Genomic DNA, 17,568 nt, shown 5'->3' with positions numbered 1-17,568 from the left:
ACTTGCAGCTGTGTATAGCAGCACTCATTTCAGATGCGCTATTCATTTAGAATAACACTCTTAACGTATTAATACTGACATGTAATGCTTTGAGGTTTTATAATAATTCATCTTTTAAATAAAAAATGGCCTTGAAATTTGGCTATTAACTGATAGAGATTAAGGTCACACCTATTTTTTTTAAGTCAGATTATGAAATAAAAAATAGATAAATTTGTTTATTAATTAAAAAATATGAGATAATCTTTTTAATTTTATTAAAATTATCCAACTGTTTTAAGAGACCTAATCACACTAACATTGAGTATAGTAAAAGACAATGATCATACAAATAGTCTCTTAAAAGAAAAAAGGAGACTTAGTAGTTGTAAAAAAAATTATCATACGTTTTTTTTAATGAATATGCATATTTATTTATTTGTTATTCTGTAATTAGGTCTTAACAAAAATGAATATGGCTTTAGTCTCACCCTTATTAACCTTTCAAATAAAATTGTGTACTATTATACTTTTATATTTTTAAAAATTAAAATTTTAGACCATACCTTAAACATAACTGAATTAAGTATAGCTTCTTTTGGACTCTTTTCATATAAACTTGATTTTTATTATTATAAATTTAAATTTCTTTAATTCGTATAACATAAAAAGTTAACCTTTTGGAATAAATTAATAGATATCGTATGAAACTATATAAGTATTTCTTATGAAAATTGAAGGTATTAAAAAATTAAATGAATTAATTTTTTCATGAATGAATAATTGATGAAATTACTGATAGAATAAAAAATAATAAAAAATTAAGAGCAATGTATAATTCTTTCATTTAATTTTGTTGTTAAATATACATTCGTCTCCCTTATTTAAAGATTGGACAAAATTATTCTTTTTAACTTTTTAGCTTTGCACATACTTTAATTTATATATAAAAATAATATATTTTTGTACTAATATTTTCATCCTTAAATTTATAAAATGATAACCTTTTAGTCCGTGAAATTGAAAAATATTAGAACTAAGATTTATATTTATTAATGATATAAAAAATAAGACGCGAGTTTAATTTAAAAATGGTAAAACAATAATAATATTAGAACTAGATTGTATACTATTTTAAAAGTTAAGGACCATTTCGTTCAGCTTTGAAATAGAAGGGATGCAAATTTCGGAGGACACCAGTAATTTGCTAAAAAGTTATTTAAGTTTTAGAAAAAGAATGAAAGAAAACAAAACCTAAAACCCTAAAATTGAGAAATTATTCAATCTGCCGTCGCCCCTTTCTCTTGGTTTTCCGGCTATAAACCTCCACCATTCGACACCACAGCTAGAGACTCCACTTGTCACCGGCGCAAACCCGAAACCTCAATAACCCAGTCGTCACACCGTACCCTTCTTTTCGTAGTGTTTGACAATTGTTAGTATTATTATTTTGATATTCGAGGAATTTATTTAATTGCTAGTGTCCCGGTAATTTGAGTGAGATGTCAAATCGGCCTGAATTGCTAGCACCACCTGAGATATTCTATGATGATTCTGAAGCTCGTAAATACACTTCTTCTTCTCGTATTATTGAAATTCAGGTAGCTTTTTTTATCACTTCCTCTTTTGCTTTTGGCCATATCATAGTTCTTGGCAAGTCTAAGAATTATAAGAATTCAATTATTTCAACTTTCAGAAGAACAAAAATTAATGGCATTTTAAGGGCATCATCAAAGAAGCCAAAGGCGACATGATTTTGCATGAATTCAACTGAATTGGATTCTTGCAAATGTTTATTCCAAACAAAGTCTAGCATATTCACTATGTTTTAATTCTTTTTCTACTTTTCTCTGTTTGATTTGTTTGTTTCTGTGTATTTGTTGGCAGGCAAAGCTATCAGAGAGAGCAGTAGAGCTTCTTGCTTTACCAGAAGATGGAGTCCCTAGATTACTCCTCGACATTGGTATGATTAGATGCATCTTCTGCATGTTTAGATGTAATTTGAGGTTTTAATATGCTTAGATTTACACATATGGGAAAAATGAGATGTTATGAATACTGGTGGACACTTATTTGATGTGATAGATCTATATTTTTCTTCATTAGATGACATGAAGGAGTTCCAGATAGGTATTATCAATTTATTTTTATTACTGACAAGTATAAATGGTGGCAATGCTGATTTTCTTAACCAAAAATATAATCCTGTAGCTCCTTTTCATTTCCCTTACAGCTAATAATCTCTTTAATAGATAATCATTTGCATAATGCATTTGTTTTTGAGTAGTGGGTCATCATTTAATTTGTCTGAATACGGTTCAGTAATGTACAGTTCTAGTGTTTGAGGTTTCAATCCTTGAACTTCTGATACTTTTTAAAAAAAAAAAATTTATTGTTAGGCCTAACCTAAATTAATTTCAATTCCGGGATATATTAGATGATTCTTTTGTTGTTTGTTTGTTTTTAACATTGGCTGTTTTTGGCTTTTGCAGGTTGTGGATCAGGACTTAGTGGAGAGACACTGACAGAAAATGGGCACCAATGGATTGGCTTAGACATTTCACGATCAATGCTTGGTATGTGATTTTAGTTTGATTGGCTTATTATTATGTTGTAATGTTTCCTTTTCCATGTAAGATCTTTGACTTTAATATTTTTCAAAACTAGACATTGCACTGGAGCGAGAGGTTGAAGGGGATCTTTTACTTGGTGATATGGGCCAGGTATCTTCCTAAACTCTGTTTTTTCCTTAAATTTTGACATCATGAAGACATTGGACAATTGATATTTATAATGTAAAGGTTAGGGTTAAAATGCATGTGTACCTTCAAAGAGCTTATCCATGGTTGCCTGCACGTTATTAACTTAGGATGCTTTTAATTTTAACATGTATAAATTATAGGAACAAAAGATAACCGAAAAGTATTGGATTATGTCATTTGCTTATTCCACTTCTCATGGACCCATATGAATTGTGAGAATCACAATGTAGTCTTCCAAACAAGAAATATATGATACTAGCTGTACCTAGTTACGTATGATCTAGCAGAACATTTGTTCCCTTAAAGAGATAAAATTTGGAACTAAATATGACAGTCTCATTCAGTGCCTTATGTCAGATAATTTAATTTAGTGCTGCATGGCCTTAAACATTGTCTTTACCCTGATTGAATGCACAATCTTGTTTTGTTTTTGGCTTTAATTGCTAATTTTCTTGGGTTGCTAATGTATGAAATCATGTTCAGGGGTTGGCTCTTCGTCCTGGAGTTATTGATGGCGCCATCAGTATCTCTGCTGTTCAGGTTGGACTTGCATATGCACTTATAGCATGTATGCTTGTATCATGTTAGGATTTGTTGAAGTAATGTATATGTTTTCTTAAATTTTCATAGTTGCGTGTTGTTGGTGATCATCTACTAATTTTTGTTGAAGTTTCGACTCAAGTGAAGAAGTTCGTGTACAGAGGGCTCATACTATTTTTTACCTTGAATATAGTTACAGAATTTGTATGTTAAGTGTCTATGTGTAACTTTAATAGCATTCACATGTTATTTTATGTGCAACTCTATTGGTATTCACAATTTTTTTGGGTAACTTCGTTAATTTGAAGTGTATATGTGACTTTCTGAACATTCACATGGTTTACTGGTGCTTGATTGTCAAATTATATGATGCTGTTATTGAATATCTTGGTTATTTATTTATTTAATTTCTCATGGCAGTGGTTATGCAATGCGGACAAGTCCTCTCATGAACCGAAACTAAGATTGAAGTATGTCTAGCTTTCTTTTATTTATGTAATCTATTATATACCATCAACATATTTTATACAGGTTGAGTATCTTTGAAAATTGATGCCTGTTCTATTTTGCTGTTAACTTGTCTATCATTTTTATTTTAGGGCTTTCTTTGGATCATTATATAGATGTCTTGGTAGGGGAGCAAGAGCAGTGTTTCAAGTGTATCCTGAAAACCTAGCCCAGCGCGAGTTGATTTTGAGATCTGCAATGCATTCTGGATTTTCTGGCGGTGTTGTTGTTGACTATCCACACAGGTATACTAGTCATTTATGAGAATCTTCAAATGCACTTCTCATCTTATCAGAAGGAAAAGTGATGATTAGTTTAAAAATAATTTTTCAAATGCTAAAGGTCCTTTATTTCCTTGCATCTTGTTTTGCACATATTAGTGTCCAAGTTGTGATTCTTACATCCTCCTGCTGATTCAATCTTGACATTAATGGAACAATTGCGAAATATGGTTAAAATGTCTAGAGCTTTCTTTAGTGGGGTCAAAAAAAATTTTCAATTTGTCAATTTCTGAGCACCACCAGAAATTACTACAAACAAAGTTGTTTTACCCACAGATCCCTTCAACATTGCGATGCCATGAACTTGAGGATTTGATAATATTGAACTAGTCAATGTAACATTAAAAACTTACATTATATGGAATTCATTTCAACTAAACACAACCTAATTAAATTTTAAGAATTAATATATAGCATATCAAATTTTACAGTTCATTTGCAAGTGAAATCTACCATAACTTTCAATGAATTTATTGTTCATTCTTTCCAAACATCTCACACAACGTTAGCAATAATCTTGAAGACAGTCTGTAATTTGCTGCGTTTAGTTAGATCATTACTAATTCATGGATGATTATCTTTCCACCACAGTACCAAGAGCAGGAAAGAATACCTGGTCCTCACTTGTGGACCACCATCCATAAACACAGCCATTCCTGAGGGGAAAGGAGAAGATGGAGAAAGTTGCTCTGATGAAGAAAATAGTGAAGATGGAGAAAATCAGACAGTATGTTGCCTAATTGCTTCTACTATATTCTCTAGTTGCACTTTAATATTCAATGAGTTATCTGGACTGTTAATTATTATACATGTGTATGCCTATTTCAGGTTCGCTTTTCAGACAGGCACAGGCCTAGGAAAAAACAAAAGTTTTCCAAGAAAGGGAAGGGCAGAGACTGGGTACTGAGGAAAAAGGAGCAAATGAGAAGTAAAGGAAATATTGTGCCTCCCGACACAAAATACACTGCCCGAAAGCGGAAGGCTCGGTTTTGATATCTTATTATCTAGACTTTGCATGATGTTCCAAAGTGTATACATAAATATGTATTGCTTTTTAAGCTGTTGCTTGGTCGAATCCATAGTAGAGGTGACTGAATTAAGGTGGATAGTAGTCTCATGGAGCATTTTACTTAGTTGCATAAGCATGAAGGTTTTGTGGTTGCCATTGTTTATTTTAGATGCTGTATGCTTTTGGAGGATATCAGGAAGGTGGAATGGCCTGCAAGTTTTGTTGCTCTTAATGTTTTGTTTGTATGTGATTTTGTTAATCTCTATAGCAAGAAGCTTCCCCTCTCTGCATTGCTAACTTCACAATTTTGTCGGAGATCTCTAAATGGGGCAGTTATTTGTTCATATATTGATTGTTTTAGGAATAGAACATATATGGTCCCTTGTCCTTCCTTTTTTTTTGGATGGAGTTCTTTGTAATTCTGAAATTTATATTTTAGAGGAAAAATATCTTTGTAGTAATGCCATAGTAATAAAAAATTATGGTTTCAATTTGGATTTATTATAAATAGAAATAAACTTTCTATTTAATAAGTTATAAATTTATTAAATTTTGTCTTAACAAATTTTTTTCTCTAAGAGTAATAATTGTATATATAATTTTAAAAAATATATGTTATTGCTATATTTTGTTTTATTATAGTATTATTTTTTTCTATCAATATTTATTTGTATAATATGATAAGATATTTATTTATTTTATTTTTGGTTTTATATCATTCATTAACGAGATTAAGTATTAAGTCTAAAAAAAAATTTAACATTTAAATCTTTATTAAGTTAATAATTGTTTCAGTCAGAAATTTTATTTGGTTCTAAGTGTGACTATAAATAAATAAGTTTTATTGTACTTATTTTTGGGAAATATTAACATAATGTGCAAAATATGCTATTTGATCCTATATTTCTAATTTTATCTATCAATTTCTTATATTTTAATTTTTTATCAGTTAAGTCTTTTACTTTTAAAATCCTTTTTCACTTAACATATTAAAATTAATTTAGATATTAGTTCAATACCTTATTAATAAATAATAAATAAAAATTTCTTTTTTGAGTTATATATTAATGAAATTTTTTTCAAAATATTATTTGTAATGAATATTCACATTTCATAATATATGTATGAATTAATACATAATTTATTTGTTCATTGTGTATATAGTTAATTAATATACTTGTGATTTGACTAACCCAAGATTCTAAATGAATATTTGGGGCATGGCATTTCGGCCCAAGGGGATTATTTATTTAGTCCATATATTATTTAAGTAAGAGGAATTTATCTTATATATGTTTTTTTTTTATAATGTTTATTTTTATACTACATATTTTGAATTTTTTTTTTGTGAACCTTTATTTTTCATTTCTACTCTTGAATGTGATTTTGGACTTTGTAGTTGATTTTGAACTTTTCATTGCGTTTTTGTGCTACTTGCTTTTTTTTTTCTTTTAAATTTATTTTCAAAACAACTCTTAACTATTATTTTCTTATTTCTCTTGTTTGCATTGCTAGTTGTAAATATGATCATTCAACTTACTTTAGTTGATCGTTAACAATAAAAAGTTACATATTTCTTTCCATGATAAATCTTAATCCGAACTCTAAAAAGATTTCAACAAATCTAACAACTATCTTATTAATAATTTACAAATTCATATCATCAAATAGAAAAATTAAATATCAGAGACATTTTAAAAATGAATTCATTAGTTCTTTAATTTTATAAGAGCTAAATCTAATCTCAAACTTTTATTTAGTTAATTTTCTATTAATTTAAATTTTAATGTATTAAAGTGCTTTGAAATAGGCAGCAAAAACAAAGTTGAGAATCAAGCTAATCAATCTAGAAGCTTGAAGTGTTTCAAGTGTCTTGGACATGGTCATTATGCACGTGATTGTCCTAATAAGAGGACCATGATTGTTAGAGATAGAATTTTTAAATGATAATCTTTGTTTGCTTTTTGTGAGTGTTTTTGCTTAAGTTCTTGCATGAACTTTGAACTTATCAAACTATTTTTAGTTTGTGGCGTTCTCTAACCAAAATCTTGTGTTTGATTCATAACTTATCAAATTATACTTGGTTTGTGGCGTTTGGAGTTGAATTCAAGTGCTAGTTTCATTGTTGGAACTAGTTTTTCCTATCTTCACTTGAGGAGATCCTTGGGTTTTGGAATCATCTTGATTGGAGGGTGTTTTTCTTGCATTCCATATGTATCATAACTCATTAGTTATTGGGGTATGTGGTTGCTAAGATGATGATTTCCTATCATTCACATAAAAAATGACCATATTATGTGATTCTTTAAGTATCCAAAAGTTATAAGAGATGAATATTGGATTTCAAAACTCAATTCTATAGAAAATTAAATACTTAGATCTATATTTTGTAGAAAATTCAGAAAATAGCATATATCGAGTATATATAGATATATCATAAGTATATATTTTAAAATTTAGTAAATTTTTGTTTATATTGTGTGTGCTTAATATATAACTTATAGATTTTTGTATATTGACTATTATATGATATGGAGATATAAAAGTAATACATCAATTATACATCATATAGTTAAAAAAAAATTTTAAAAACTATAAATAATTTTTAAAGTATACAGTGAAAAGTATATATTAAGTATATAATAGATTTATTTTAGATATATAATACAATGAATGTTATTGACTTTTTTCCATTTAGATATGTTGTCCCTTGGAATTAAGAAGGGGGATTGAATTGGTGACCTTATGAATCTTTTTTCGAGTTACACCCATTATCTCAAGTTTTGGATTGAACTAATCCATTGACACAAATAGTTCATGGGAGAAAATCGAGTTATTTGGGTCCTGGAGGATTGACAGGGCGAACTACTAGTTTTCGAATATGAGATATCCACCCTAGTCACTATGGGCGGATTTGCCCAATTGACACATCTGAAGGAACCAATGTTGGACTTATTGGATCTTTTATCAATTCATGCCAAAATTGCGGAAGTAAGAAGCTCTAGGTAAACACATAAAGTATTAAGGAAAAGATGAAGAGATTAAGAGTTAGAGAAGTCTACACAAAGGGATTTATAGTGGTTCGGAGACAAACCTCCCTACGTCACTCTTCAAAATCACACTTCAGTATTTCACTATAATCACTTTGATTATAACCTTAGATTTTGCAAGTTTACCCACAACTTGGTGTTTTCAAGGTTCATACTAAACCTCTTCCCTTAGTGTATTAAACTCTCACTAAGTCCCTTAACCCTCGAGTATTAATGGTTACTCAGTAACCAATTCCTTGTGTTTTTAATACTGAGGCTCACAAAACAACCATTTTTAAGTTTTAGTTGAACAAAGATTTCAACTTAATACAATTTACAAATAAAGAAAAATGAGTGTAAGAAGTTGAGAAATGAATTTGCAAGAGTTTTGGTATATTTAACACACATATTTGGTTGTTATGTCCTTAAGAGGGATATTTATACTTATACCAATCCTTATAAACGTTATAATGAGGCCAATACTCCTTCAATGCAATATTTGATGACTTGGCAAAAATTGCCAAAAGTCATGGAAAACGCCCCCGCGCTTTCTGAAAAGCGACATTAGAACTCCAACGTCTCTAGTCATGTGGCACTAATAGGGTAGTTGTTATCTCAACGGTTACTGACATGGCATTAATTGGAAAAACCACCCCCGCGCTGCAATAGTGACCTCGTGCCTGCCTTGACCATGCCCAGAAGCGCCCTCGCGCTTTGTATCGCGCTATTGTCTGCCAGAAATTGTCTTAACACCTAAAGTGAGGCGCCCTCGAGCTTCTGAAGCACCCTCACACTTCTTGGAGCTTTGACACTTTAACTGCTAAGTGTCCTGAGATGATTGGGCTTCTATTAGGTGGAATTTTCAACGTTTTGTAAATTTCTGACCTTATGAAAAGCGCCCCCGTGCCTTTGGAGCGCCCTCGCACTTTTGGGGTAGATTCATAAGATTTGCTTCAAGGCTAAAGAATATTTGGGATAGACTTGGTTCCTTTGATGCTCTGTCACATCAACACTTAGTCATGATGTTATTGATAATTAATTTGGTTGTTAGAATCAAAATAGAGATCAATTGGACCTTAGATGAACAAAATCTTTAATATATATATATATATATATATACACACACACACACAAGAGAGGAAATATATCGTCTACCACTGTAGAGGAATAAGTATAAAAACCTAAAACTTAAACCATATGCTCATGAATGCATAATGAAAATATTTTATGATGCACAGGATCCTCTATTTCAGAGGTAAGTGCAGAGCAATACTTAAAGTGAAACAAAAACAAGAAAATTTATAAAACTGAAGGTCCTATTGATAAAAATAAACTTACATAGGTTTTAGATTCTAGTTCTTTTAGTAACAAGAAAAGAAAAGATACCAGAATAAAGTACAATGTTTTATCTTTAGAAGAAGAAGAATGGAAATGAAATTCTTTCTAAGAATTACAAAGAATAAGCTTACAGAATGCAAAACTCTACTCTTTAAGATTTTCGGAAGTAACTTTTGCCTCTTCTTGCTTGGTTTTTCTCCTTATATAGACATTATGAGGTGTTTATCCCTAAGAAAGAAGTGGATGCTAGCTCACAGTCACATGGAGAGGATCACATCCTTTAGTGCTGTGGATAGTGGATGTCAGTCCATAGAGTGGAGTGGTGCTTTTCTTCTAGTGTCGGTAGGATACATGTTTTAAGAAAGCCTGCAAAGCCTGTAGTAATTCTGCAGAGATTATGTACAATGGTTTTACTTTTTTTTTTTTTTTACCTTCCTGCTATGTTTTCAGCCTGTATAGGCCTATTTGGCCTTACGAGTTTTACAATAAGCTGGTTCGCTAGAGTATGCCCTAAATACAAGGATTTTTCAATTAATCAATGTTAATTTATACATTATAATTGATGGCATTTAATTATACCAAAGGCATTGTTTGACTCTAATGGTACGAGTAGTTGGGTATTATTAAAGAATAATCCAAATAATTAGAGATGAAAATCATGGAATGTAAACGCAAATGTAAGAGAAATTATAAAGCGAGTTTATAATGATGAGGTTCTCATTATATATGTTCTTAAATTTTATTCATAATCGATGTTTGATCAAGCATTAGATATTAATCAAACGCTCGAAACTACCATAATGTATTATCACTTACTTGTGGAGTATGCAATCCGTCTCATAAGGTTGAGGAAAAGAGATTTTGAGATAAGCATATGGGTGCTTGTTACAAGAACAAGTACATTGAACACGATCCTACTAAGTAGTCCATATGGAATTTACTCCAAGTGTCTATAAACAATACTCTTGTGACAATCATGTAAGCCGTGATCCTATATTATCTTATATGAGGATTACTACATTTTGATACTATCTTATACTCTTCCTATCCATGGAGCGCTTAAACGATAGTCATTGGGTATAGTAAAAGTCATATGAAGATAATAAGTTATCAATAAAGAATTCATTGCCCAAGGTAATATATCATGAGACCTTATCCTAATGATTCTTGATATACTTTAACATAGAAATCCTTAGCCAAGGTTGTTTGAATAAAGATTATAAAAAGTGTTTCATAGATCTTATTTAAGATGTTATATGCAATTATCAAGAACAAATATGATTGATTCAATTATAGAGTTGACACTTGCATCCATGCTCTATGAATCAATTAGGATAAAAAGTACAATAAAATGATTGAATTACATTATGAGATTGTTCACTGTAAAGGTTGATTAAAGCACTTTAATCCTTTCTCATATTTGGGTGGTCATGACACATTGCTAGATGCCAATCTTGATCTATGAAATATGAATTAAGTTAATTAGATAATTAATATTGAATTAAAAGGATTTAATTCATAATTCATAATTCATTACCAACATGTTAGGAACCTTTTAGGCCATATAGAAAAGGACTTAAAGTTGAGATAAAAATGAGACTTAAGATTGGGCTTAAACTTTTATACACTGGGCCTAATTAAAAGTTAATTAGTTTAATACATATTGGGCTATGATATTCAACTATAAAGGCCCTATAACTATGCTTATCTATTAATTAAGTTAACTTAGTCTAAACAAATCCAACTAAAGCCCAATTTAAGAGTAAGTAAGGCCTTGTTTGTTATAAGACTAGGTTAAATCACATGTGTATATATATATATATAAATAGAGTATGATGGATGGCTAGGGTGTGGATGTGTGAATTGAGGATGTCATAAACACTTAATTAATAAGATTAATTAAGATTCAACCTAGCTTGGAACTAGCATTCCCTCCTCATTATTTCCACTTTCTATCTTATGAAGGATTGTCCATAGGAGATTCCAAATTTGAAGCTTGTGTGGATTACCATTAAAGGCTGGTATTTTGAGTAGCTTTAAAATGCACCAATCATCTTTGAAGATCAAAAATCAACAAAGCAAGAAGCACTCTTTGGAATAAGCATCACACACCTTTTATAAGCCTTCTCTATTTTTAACTTGTTTTTATATGTGATGACTATCTAAATCAATGAGATTCTTGGTAAAAATTAAGAATATTTTAAATTACTTCCATTGCACCTTTCGTTATGTTTTAATTTCAATTCCCAACACAGTTGGGTCATATAAGGTTTTACAAAGTTTTACAAGCCCATTAGGCTAAATCATATTTTACAAAGTTTTATCAAAGGGTGAAAAATCCCAAAACAATCATTCTCATTGTCATCTCCAACTTATTATCAGTTTGGATGATGATGATGCTTCAAACCACTAGATCTTGATTTTTTTTGCAATATTTAGGATATTATTGGAAGGTACTCTTCCACTGTTTTAGCTGTTACAAGTAAAGCACTTGCATGAGATGTAGGCAAGAGTTGGTTGAACAACTATAAGTTCTTGGTGTTGTGAGTTGTGCTTCTTTTTTCACTTTTAGTTTAAGTTTGTTTTTTATTTTTGTTTTCAACCAATTCACCGCCTTCTTGATTGCCTCTAGAATACGGTTTTTAATTGTATGCTCATAAGAGTTTATAATCTTATTTATAATCTTATTTATGAAAAAGAAGTAGATCTACAAAATAATTGATCCATGTTTTAAACAGTGGTTGTTTTAAGATTAAAAGGTGCGGGTTATTAAGGTAATATTATTCGATTTACAGTCCATCTCAGGACTTACAATAAAGATCACACCAACTCATATCGTCTACTTCCTAATCTTTTAACGGTTACTGTTTAAATTATAAAATAGTATTTTATAACCTTATCCCTCTCTTAGGCTCTGATATATGTGTGTGTATGTTTATGTGGACATAATATCTATTTTTCTTCTCCACAATGTATACTGAAAAGAAAACATGAAATACATAAATTTTGATGCGAAGGATATTTAAAGGCAATAGCTTTTCGATTCAATTTCATGACTTTATTTTATAAATTAAAACTTATGTAACTAAATTATTTTTATAATTAGTTATGAGTGATTAGAAGTATATATTAGAATCTATAGTACTTTGCAGCAAATATATAGGTTTTAATGAATTCAGAAACTGTATTAGATACTTGTAATTCTAAGGACAACTAAGAGGGAAAGGTGAATTGTTTGAAAAAGAAATTAAATTAAACTTAAACCAAAAGTGGAAAATTAAGCACAACTCACAACACCAAGAATTTATAGTAGTTCGGTAAAATCTTGCCTACATCCACTCCTCAAGAATCTTCTTGAGATTTCCACTATCATATAGAATTACAGACCTAGCTCTATTTGTGTTCTTTTACAAGGCTAAGAACAATATCCAAGTGTTTTTCTAAAGGCTCATAATCTAACCCAAGTGTTTTCTTAGGCTCATACTCTAGCCTAATCTAAGATTTTCAGTCTTAGTTACAAGAGGTTTTAATCCCTTACCCAAACACTTAGTCTCACCTTTTAAGCTTGGAATACAAGAATTGAATACCCAACTGCCCAAAAATTCAATCCCAAGCTTGAACTTTTAATACAATATGAAAAGATGAAGATTTTAAGTCATTGAGAGTAAAGCACAATGGAGGCTCAAAGTAAATGCTCTTGCTTGACTTAGAACACTTAGAAATGATGTTTAAATACTTCTAAATGAAATAGATTTGTTGCACCTTCATTAAATGTAAAAATAGTCGTTTATACAACTGTCTTAAATACAGCTTGACAGGTGTGAAAAATTCTTCACTGTTGTGAATCATCAGCGTAGAAAACATATTTAAAAATCTAGAACCCATCACGGCCATGAAAGTTGCTTTCATGGCTGGAAACTCTAATTTCACGGCTTGGAAACTTTGGCGGTGAGCTTTTTTGTGATTTTTTAAAAATCCAGAAAATCTCCATAATTCATAGGTGTGAACATTTCTTCACGAGCATGAACCTCTTCTTCATGGCTGGGAAGATTTTTTCACGGTTGGAAATTCATGTTTCATGGCTTGGGAACCTTTCCCATGAATCCTTTTGTGGTTTCTTCAAGTTTTAAGAAGGAGATTTTTTTCACGGGCGTGGATTATTCTTCACGGCTGTGAAGATCTCCTTTGCAGGTTGGGAAATCTTCCCGTTAACCCTTCTATAGTATCTTTTATTCTTGAAGAATAATTTTTTTTTACGGGCATGAATATTTCTTCACAGGCGTGAATTCTCAATCTCATGGATGGGAAGCATGCTGTGAACGCTACTGTCCTTTTTACTATTTGAGGCGAGAATTCTTTATACCTGGAAAACTAATGTTTCACGGCCGTGAATAAAAGTTCATGGGCGTGAATCTGCCATGTCTCAGAAGAACCAATTTTCTTTCCTAACACATAAACACTCAAATATAAAATTAGTTATTCTTAATTATTTGTAATCATCAAAATAGGATTAATAACCCTTAAGGTTCAATATTCTCCCCCTTTTAAATGGTGACAAATAATTATTAAAAATAATTTCTTTCCCTATCAAAAGTAGTTTAAGCTTATGATATTTCATGAGTTTAAATAACTTATTCAAGAATTGTGATCAACTCATTGAGATCATAAAAAGCCATAGTATCCATCACAATAAAGAAGGATCATTCATTCACAATAAATAAGGATCATTCATTCACAATTGATGGTTATCAATATAAACACAACTTGAATATAAAAGGATATATCATTGATAATTAACTAAAAGTGAACAAGCGAAAATAGAACAAGGATAATACTTTTCTCCCCTTTTGGCACCAACAAAAAGCAATAAGGCCAAATGGAGGGAAGTATAAAAAAAAGCATGTTCCTAAAAGCACCAAAACTATAAATATGAGAAGTTTGAAAAGTGCTTAAAAGAGGAAAAAGAACTAATGAAGATCTAGGAATTGATCTTTGATAAGTTTGACATCACCTTGAAGGGTGTCATATTTTCCTTTCAAATGTTCAAACCGAGCATCAAATTCTCCAAACTTGGCATCAAGCTTAGCATTAAAGTGAGAAATAATTTGGTTAACCCAAGAGTCGGAAGAAGAAGAAGAGGAATCACCCACTCCATGGCTTCAAGGATGCTTCCTAGAGGACTCATCCAGTCCTTGCCGAAAATTCTCTAAATCTTGCTCTTCCTAAATTGGCTCCCAATTAGCATTGGAAATCTAAACTCGCTGGGGGCCACCTCCTTAATAACTTCCATCTTGATCAAGCTTTTAAGATTAAAGTAGATGTTGTCCCCAAGTTTGATGGGAGGGAAGGCATTTTCTTCCAAGTAGAAGCACTCTAGAAAGAGAGCTATTTTGGTCACCAAGCTCCCTATAACAATATCACCTACCTTCTTTTGAGCAATGGAGAAGAGATGATTTGCCAACTGACGACCATAAGTCACTTGATGATTATTCTCCATGCACCAAAGGAAGAATAACTCGATTTTCCTAACCAATTCCCCGCAAGAGTTCCGGACCTTTTTTTTTCTGATCCTTCAATAAAAAGATTCATTCTTTTCATAAAAAATAGGAGGTAAAACCAATAAAGATTTCTTTTTTGATTCATCCCTAGAGTTGAATACCTCATTCAAGAATTGTTTTTGATCCAATTTGTAGGAATTAATAAAAAAAAGGGCTCTGACCGCGTGCCTAATGAAAAATGAGCCGGTGACTCATAGGCAATGGCTTGGTTAAGGGAACCCACCAGAGTTGTAGTAAAAACGAGTCTTTATAGGACAATTATCACTGCTTATAAACCCGAACCTGGGTGATCTATCCATGACCATGATGAAGCTTGGGTTGTGAATCCCATATATATTATTACTTGTATCACATCAATTCTTGTTTTAATCTCTATACATGCAATTCCTTCAATACCATAAGATATATTTGTAATTTTTACATAATTCTTGATATAGTTTCTTATTTTTTAATCTTCTTATAGACCATAAGAGTAATTTTTTGGTTGGGCAAACCAAAGAGAATAATGACTTTGGGTTGTACCAAGTCGGAAACCAAGTGGTTTTTTTTTTGAAAAAAATTCTTGATGGATAAAAATTTGAATGAAAGATCCCACAAAATTGAATTGGATCTATGAATCTAAGAAATAGTAAAAATTCTTTATCTCTCTCAATATCTCTCTTAATTCAAAAATCCATGATTTGGACAACAAGTGAATATTCTTGTACTACTCCTTATTAGTGTTGAGGGACGGAGGAGGCTAGGTTAGCCGAAAGATGATTATCGATTCAAGGACACACGGTGTTCCTACTTTTTCAAGGTAAGAAGGGATAGAGAAAATTTCTCAAACCAATGTTCGAGTACCAGACGCTATGGTGCTGAAGTATGAACGATGAAGGTACTTATGTGTAGGGTGAACAAAGGAAGAGGCTTTAGCATTTTGACGCCTAATTGCCTCCCATTGTGAGTGATTTCCAAGCCTTCCCGGAGTGAACTCTACTATATTTGTCTCATGTAGGGCACCCTCATAAGGTAATTCAAAAAATGACGGCAAATTAAGAGGCAACAAGAGATTTTTCTTTACCTTCAAATTGGAAGGTCATGTCTCCATTTGTTTTGAGGTCTAGAGAGGAGTGAAACTCCAGGGTAGTCCTTTATAGGACTCTTTTTGAATGTTTACAAAGCACATCCACCCATTCCTAGAGAGAAGTTCCACCATCTTCTATTTCAAACCCAACTTGGCTAAAGTGGCCTAACAAAAACGCCTAGTAGAGGTTACATTCCTAAGTTTTAGGTAGGCATATATTTTATTATGCTCTCTATTGAGGATGAATGAGAGACACTCACTACTTTCGGGTGACTTTCCCTTCTTGGTGGACCACATCTTCATTCTACTAGCCATGGAGGAGATGAATTTAGAAATTTGAAAATGAGAAAGGAGAGAGAAAGAAGGATTTGTTTTAAAACTAGAGAGAGAATAAAGGATTTTGAAATTTTGAAATAAAATAAGTTGATATTGAGTTTTTAAAACAAAACATTAATGGAAGTTGGATAGTGATTTGAGCGACTAGTTTGAAGAGGATTTAATGAGCTTAAAACAATTTTGAACGAGAACGGCTAGTTTTTATTTTTACAGAAAATGCAACATTCACGCTCGTGAAAAATTGTTCATGGCTGTGAAAGCCTCGTTCATGCCCGTGAAGAAATTTTTACTGTCATGAAAACTGAAATCACGGGTGGGACACCTTCCCATGACTTCTAATGCTAAAAAGATGATGTTTAGAGTCAAAAACCATATTCACGGTTGTGAAGCTGTCATTCGCTGGTGGAAAGATTAGTTTCCAAGCCTGAAGTAGATAAAAAGACAGAAAATATTTGAAGATTTCAAAAAATACATTCTAAACATGTTTAAGCATAAATTAGGGTTCTAGGAATTTATGTATGTTAAAAATATTCTTCATGAAAGTGCTCAATAAGAATAAACAAACATTCAAAATTCACATCTCAAGCAAATAAAGCAAAAAAGGAGTAAAATCAAATTCAATTCATAACATATTTCCATCAATCATATGCCAATTTCCATTTAATGTAATTCATGCGTTTTTCATTATGGGACTTGGTAGAAATGTCTGCAAGTTGATGTGTTGTGTCAACAAACTCTAATACAACATCACCATTTTGCACACGATCACACAAAATAATGGTTAACGTCTATATGCTTGGTTCTAGAATGCTGAATAGGATTTTCAGAGATGTTAATGGCACAATATTATCACTTTTGATGGGAATATGATCAAAAGTAACTCCATACTCTACAAGTTGTTGTTTAATCCATAATACTTGAGTGCAACAACAATCGGCGACTACATATTCAGCTTCGGCCGTAGATAAGGCAACTGAATTTTATTTTTTGCTAAACCAAGAAACAAGGCAATTTCATAGGAATTGCCAAGTACTTGAGGTACTTTTCCTGTCTAGAATGCAATCGCCATAATCCGCATCTAAATAGCTAATGAGATAAAATGCATTACTCTTAGGGTACCAAAGACCTAAATGCAATGTGCCAATAAGATATTTTAAAATCCT

At 31.5% G+C, this 17,568-nt stretch overlaps 1 protein-coding gene across 1 annotated transcript; it reads left to right on the top strand.

Annotated features, from left to right (window-relative positions):
* The first annotated feature begins 1,214 nt into the window (after positions 1-1,214).
* LOC8279560 (18S rRNA (guanine-N(7))-methyltransferase RID2) lies at positions 1,215-5,380 on the top strand. Its single transcript, XM_002527670.4, has 9 exons — positions 1,215-1,580; positions 1,867-1,942; positions 2,472-2,555; positions 2,647-2,702; positions 3,225-3,281; positions 3,702-3,751; positions 3,881-4,033; positions 4,661-4,796; positions 4,898-5,380. The coding sequence occupies exons 1-9, from the start codon at positions 1,482-1,484 to the stop codon at positions 5,060-5,062; spliced, it is 876 nt and encodes a 291-aa protein (XP_002527716.1). The 5' UTR covers positions 1,215-1,481; the 3' UTR covers positions 5,063-5,380.
* Positions 5,381-17,568: the final 12,188 nt, after the last annotated feature.

This window comes from Ricinus communis, chromosome 3 (genome assembly GCF_019578655.1).
Source record: "Ricinus communis isolate WT05 ecotype wild-type chromosome 3, ASM1957865v1, whole genome shotgun sequence".
NCBI lineage: Eukaryota > Viridiplantae > Streptophyta > Magnoliopsida > Malpighiales > Euphorbiaceae > Ricinus > Ricinus communis.
Note: the sequence above shows the minus strand (reverse complement) of the source record. Positions and strands in the feature narration are given on the sequence as shown.

What these genes read in the sequence shown, in the direction of transcription:
- LOC8279560 (XM_002527670.4), top strand. Translation starts at nt 1,482, where the DNA reads ATGTCAAATCGGCCTGAATTGCTAGCACCACCTGAGATATTCTATGAT. An exon ending in TAGATTACTCCTCGACATTG is followed by an intron (nt 1,943 to 2,471) that starts GTATGATTAGAT and finishes TGGCTTTTGCAG; the next exon opens with GTTGTGGATCAGGACTTAGT. An exon ending in TCAGTATCTCTGCTGTTCAG is followed by an intron (nt 3,282 to 3,701) that starts GTTGGACTTGCA and finishes TTCTCATGGCAG; the next exon opens with TGGTTATGCAATGCGGACAA.